General features: G+C 35.8%; 1 protein-coding gene across 1 annotated transcript; it reads left to right on the forward strand.

Moving 5' to 3' along the window:
* The first annotated feature begins 3,611 nt into the window (after window positions 1-3,611).
* LOC114250051 (uncharacterized) lies at window positions 3,612-5,956 on the forward strand. Its single transcript, XM_028183789.2, has 2 exons — window positions 3,612-4,103; window positions 4,574-5,956. The coding sequence occupies exons 1-2, from the start codon at window positions 3,704-3,706 to the stop codon at window positions 4,807-4,809; spliced, it is 636 nt and encodes a 211-aa protein (XP_028039590.2). The 5' UTR covers window positions 3,612-3,703; the 3' UTR covers window positions 4,810-5,956.
* Window positions 5,957-6,566: the final 610 nt, after the last annotated feature.

The following is a 6,566-nucleotide window of genomic DNA, read 5'->3' on the forward strand; positions in this document are numbered from 1 at the left end:
TCCATCTAAGCAATAAAAAAAAGCTGGAATAGCCCAAGGCCACCAGCGATAAGGTAGAAAAAAAAGTAGACTGTGAGTTGGACTATATCATACCTTTAATAGCTAATTTATTTTAATATTAACCTGATTTAATCTTGCTCGCTTTACTGGTTGTATAAGGCTATGTAGGTATATGTTACGGTATGAGACATGAATGGTAGCTAATTTCCAAAAGACAGGCCGAAGATCGACCAGACAAGACTAGTGTTAGTTCACAGATTTATTAAATTAACTCAGTCAAATTAAGTTACTTTATTCAATACGGCTGAAGAAGGAGCCTATCTAACTTTTCCTTAACGATGGTAGGCTTAATGTTTTTTTTTACCTTCATTAACTATGTCAGTGACATACTTACTTGGTACAGACAGACACAAATATTCTAGTTTACGCACCAACAAATATGTCTATATTTTGTATAGAAATAGATAAAAACATTTTCGAATAGAAATCACTAATATTATTGTTTGTTTTGCTAATGATTTAATGATTGTTAAATCGGTACAAAAACAACAAAACACATTAAAATTTGAAAACAATACAAACGATCCTCAGATAGCTTGCGAAGTGAAAAACAAAATCATTAGTTGGGACGTCCTCATTAGTCCGACACGTAGTCTAAATCAACTTGATATTTAATTTGTTGTTTTCGAAAGTCTATTAATGGGCTTCAGGGTACATTCAGTGTCGACTTTTTTATTGCTTGGATTTGTGGACGAGCTCATGGCTGTAGTGTTGTCACTGAAGCCCATAGACATCAACGCCACTTTGAGAAGGCCGCACGACATGAGAACCCTCTTGTCGTGGCCGCTGGAAACTATATACCCGATCCTGTAGACCGAATGGTAAGCCGTCGACGTCGCCCTAAGCACGCCATTACGGATCGAATTAACCCATACACACAACCCACTGCGTTTCTCGCCGGATCTTCTCAGTGGGTCGCGTTTCCGATCCGATGGTAGGTTCTGCGAAGCACTGCTCTTGCTAGGGTCAGTGTTAGCAACACTCCGGTTTGAGCCCCGTGAGCTCATCTACACACGTAAGGGCGAAGCTGAAATAGCCTTTCAAGTCTATCAGCATAGGTAAAAAAAAAGACATCAACAACGTAAATGCCGAAATTTACCTTAAGATATGTGTTCTAAGTCGCAGATTTACAGTACAACGGCTGTCCCACCGTTCAAAACCAAACGCGTTACTGCTTCAAGGCAGAATTCCTATCCGCCTATTTCCGCCGTGAAGCAGCAATGCGTTTCGGTTCGAAGGGTGGAGCAGCCGTTGTAACTATACTGAGACCTTAGAACTTATATCTCGAGGTGGGTGGCGTATTTACGTTGTAGATGTCTATGGGCTCCAGTAACCACTTAACACCAGGTGGCCTGTGAGCTCGTCCATCCATATAAGCAATAAAAAAAAATTAGGTAGGGTGGTGGTGCTTAGCTTTGTGGACTCACAAGACGTTCTACCACCATCAATAAAACGTGAATAATGTTACCCCTAATCTTGAGACAGGAGGTGGACATTCCACGCTTCGAATACGTATGTTTTGTGATGTAAATAGGCAGTATGAGGATGTCCACCCATCGCGATACGCTCTATTATAGTATAGGTATAATTTTTGAGTAATTACGGAGTTGAAAGGTTTTGGGATCATGGTTACTGGGGATCTCACCTATTGCTAAGGGTGAGTTGAGGAAAAGCGGTAGCTAGATGTGGTTACGTATTCCTGCTGATTAGCCGACTAGAATCTTCTCAAAAGCAGTCTATTCGATATTTCAATAAAAACATTGCCAAACAAAACTTTATAGCATTAATCTTTGATTCTCGCGAGTCGTACACAATTTTAAAATTACTTTTACGGTTTAATTTCTGCCAATGACTCTGTCAGTAACATTTGAAACATCGGAATTTTTTTAATTAAATAAAACAACCTTATCGTCGGGACACAGAATATTTTGACTCGTCAGAAATAGTAAAAGTCATAAAATTTGGTTTAGTTCTTAATGGTATAAATCTTGCTTGGAATTTTCTACTTGGACTCTCTAGACTAGAATCTTCTCAAAAGCAGTCTATTCGATATTTCAATAAAAACATTGACAAATAAAACCTTACTAGAGGTCCCGCAGTAGTCGAAATTCGACTATAATTAATTGGAATTGTAAGTTTGTACACTATTATGATTGTATTTTATACTTCTATAATCACAAATTTCGCCAAGGCTACATTAAAAAAAATTAATAAAGACAAACAATATATTTACATCTATACTCAATTTGACCACAAACGTCAAGAATAAAAGTTTGACAATACTATTATGCATGCGTGTGTGCGTCAAATACATGGTATGTAGTGTGTGTAATGTTTTCTTTATTAATTTAATGTATCTTTTATGCAATATTTTAAAAAAATATCAGCATTGTGCACTTCTTCTCTATATTCTTTATAAGTGTAGAAAATTTCATACTGCTCCGTCCGCGCAATTTTCTTAAAAAGGGATACAAAGTTTTTGCTTCACGTATTAATATATAGATAGCATTTTGTTTGTTGTGGCAACTTGTTAGTATATAGTTAGTGATTTTAACAATTTTCTACGTGATAAAAAGTTTTCTTCCTAAGAGACAGTACTAAATGCTTTCACACAGTTTGTAGAATCTAGATTACCAGAGTTCTATCGCAAAGGCATAAATGATCTTTCTATTAGATAGCAGCAATGTATAGATATTAATGGTAGATACTTTGATTTAAAAAAATGTTTCATTAAAAAAAAACAATTTTTCAGTACTTACAAATCGGTAATATTTTCATACTTTAACCCCTATTGTTTGTATTGGCGCTATTATTGGTTCAAACTGGGTGCTAGTTTTCAGAAACAATTTAGCATGACAGCAAAATTGTAGAGTTATAGGTATAATTTATATTAGCAAGTTGCTGTGGATTTTAAGTTGGGATTGGTACGGAAAGTCTACACATGGGTGGGTGTTTTCAAAATGAATAGAAGAATATTTATATTATCGTTATAGAGTGGTGCAAAGAAATTGAAGATCAAATTAAAGTCTGTCCAAGTGTAGCTACATGAGAATCCAAAAATGAAAATTATTTTCTTGTACAAGACATGTTTTGGGCGACGGCAACTTTGTATTGGTCGTCGCCATGGTCGGATATGGTTTTACGGTTATGCATACATAATTGTTACTTTGATACTAACATAGTTTTAAGATATGTTATTAACACAATGAGTTCTGGTTACTTTCATAAATAAATATATTATTATTATTATTCTGTTATTAAATAAAAGATTTTTACCGCAAATTCATAATATTAAAATTTGATTATATATCCAATCTAAAGTACTTATTCATTATTTTTCATAATTCTTATTAAATATCATTTCATAAACTGTATATTTTAAATGTGTTCCAAAAAAAATATTTACATTAGAGAAAAAAAAATTAAGCGTCTGTTAGCTTAATTAAAATCATTAGCTATGAATCTCTGATCCCGTTAGTTAACAGGTAAGGAGACGACCGCCCAACCGCATTAATAATCATCCCCTACTCTATAACTAAGCCCCGCCCCCTCTCGTACCGAAAGACTCGTGAGCAACCCCTTGCGTTAAACATTACACCACCGTCTTCCGGGAGTGAAACATCAAGTGAAGTGCAGTGTTGAGATGGCTCTTTGGACACCTTACGCAGACGATACTGCGTTGGATTTGACCACAACTCGTCTGAAAGAAGAGACCGAGTACACAAGGCTAGATAAGTCGCGGATACCAGAAGTTCCATACGTCGTCTATCCTCAGCCGATTTACGCTAATCCAGCGCATATTTCTCCAATATCGGCAAACAGTTATGTATCTTACGAAGCTCAACAACACGATCAAATGATTTACCGAAGTTATCCGCGCACAAATTTGTCGCCCCCGACATCGCCGGAACAATACGAGAACATGAGGAAAAGAAGTTTGAGCATGGTGGATTCTGATTATTTATCTGATGACCCTGACTTTCAAGAGTTCGAACGTGTCGCCCTGAGAACGATGGCGGAGAAAAATGGAGGGACTTTATTGGGTACGTAGTGCTTTTGGAAAACTTATTTATATTACTGATTTAATTTAATTTTAGCGTATTTATTTAGAGTTACAATATAAAAGTAAACAGTAAATATGTTGAAGTGTTAAAAGTGACTTCTTCATGTCTAAATTATGTCGGAACTATGATTCAGTTTGTATTTCTTAATTCATTCATTACTGGTGGTAGGACCTCTTGTGAGTCCGCGCGGGTGGGTACCACCACCCTGCTTAATTCAGCTGTGAAGCAGTAATGCGTTTCGGTTTGAAGGGTGGGGCAGCCGTTGTAACTCTACTTGATACCTTAGAACTTATATCTCAAGGTGGGTGGCGCATTTACGTTGTGGATGTCTATGGACTCCAGTAATCACTTAAAACCAGGTGGGCTGTGAGCTCGTCCACTCATCTAAGCAATAAATAAATAAATAAAAAATGTATTTATTTCAAAAATGTAATTTCCATTGTTCCCAGGCAATAATCCTCGTATGCGCAGAACTGTACAGTCGAAGAACGAGACGGCTGATGAAACATACCGCAGACAGCGAGAGAGAAACAATTACGCGGCAAAACAGAGCCGCGACAGAAGAAAGCTCAGAGAAATTCATTTGGCGTTGAAAGTGAATTACTTAAGAAAAGAGCTATCAAGTTTGAAAGCTGTTTTGGCATCTAGGAGATGCGTCAAATGTCAACAACTGTGCTCGTGTTAAGTAATAATTATAATAATACTAAATTGTAAATGCTATGTAAATTGCAGACTAAAAGTTCTATGTAAATTCAGTCGTGATAATAACTTTTGTCTTTTTTTCTTGATTGAGCATTTCAATGCTATAAAAGACGGAATTATAAGTAGTTAAGACTTTGGAATATTTCTTGTACATAAAGTATTATGTAAAGTTTATAAATTACGACAGAAAATAAAATTTAATATATTGATATCATTTACGATAAGTTTGTACATTCAATCTGCATAGTTTGACTAATTTGTAGACAGCTCTAGCTGATTCATTTTTCTCTTACTTACCATTGCTGTCTTATAGAATATTAAATTTTTTGAGAGATTAACAAAATCGTAATTAAAATATATTCATTTGCACTATTGTACAAAAACTAAAACTACCCAGGTTGATTGTGAACGTGCAATTTTCGATGTAACTAGTCTGCATGTCTGAAATAAATAATTGTGCAATTTAGTCTTAAAAAAAAAACAAAAAAAAAATGTTTATTAGTTTATTAGATGTATTTTTTAGCGTCTAGAGTAACGTATCTATACGAGTAGTATAAGTAAGTGTTTTATGAAATTGTAAACGAATTCATTGTGACATTTAATTTTAATGTCATTGGTTCGGCGTTAAAATTTTGGCGCGAATTTATAGGTCTGACGTTACATAACCCGACAATGCAATGAGAGTTAGGTTATTGTTATAAATTGTATTTTAGTATTGCTTATCGTCGCTGTCAAACCAAAATCTGCTATGTGCAAAAACTCTATTTTGAATTAACGAGTAAAAACATTTTCGTATAAAATTTTATATGAAGGTGAATTTTTAAGAAATATATCAAATGAAAGCTAGAGATAAATATTAAAGCTATAGACACATAACAGTTTTTTTTGTACGGTAGATAGGGCTGTGAGCTATACGAAAAGGTCAAAAAGTAAAGATCTCAAAAAGTGCACATAGCAGATTTTGGTTTGACAATGACATTATGCTAAAATAGTATGGCAGTAGATGTGGTGTGTTAGTTCTAACCCGTACGACCTCAGAGCAAGCCCTAATTGTCTATGACCAGCTCTTGTGTGCAACATCAACTAGTTTTAAGACTTGCAATTTTTTTAATAAAAAAATATCATAAAAACTGTTCTTTTATTTTGCATACTGAGCCATAAATAGTGTTCTTATGTATTACAATCTGTGTCTATTGCTACCGCCTTTGTTACTTTCCTTTTTCAAACAAAGGGTGCAACTATCGCTATAAAGTTTACAATCTTAGGGAAATTTCCAATTTTACTTTCAAAACTTTATTATGTTATGCTGGTTGTCGTGCCTTTTAATGTTACCGTCACCTGTGCAGCTGACACACTCAATTTATTGCAATGTTTTTCTATTGTGAATCCGCTACAAAATAATTCGCGTCGCTTGGACAAACTCAAAACAACATGTTTTCAGCATTCGTAATTGATTGTTTGGTGGTCGTGGCGCCGACAACCGCCGGTCCGGCGTCCCGAGGGGGAGGGTGATGGGAGAGATGTGCTCCGCACTAAACGCTTCACTTTCCCCCCTCTGCCTCTTCATGAGTTCTGTCTCATGTGAGGTTTGGACGTTGGTTGTTGAGCGACAGGAGGTTTTAGTCAGTTCGAATCTGACATACCCCGCCCTCCATCCCCAGTGGAGGGCGGAAGTCCGGCGATTTCCTTCTGACCAAAAAAAAAGGTATTTATTCTGTAATGACGAATGGAAGTTATGCG

Source organism: Bombyx mandarina, chromosome 18 (assembly GCF_030267445.1).
Source record: "Bombyx mandarina strain Sakado chromosome 18, ASM3026744v2".
Lineage (NCBI taxonomy): Eukaryota > Metazoa > Arthropoda > Insecta > Lepidoptera > Bombycidae > Bombyx > Bombyx mandarina.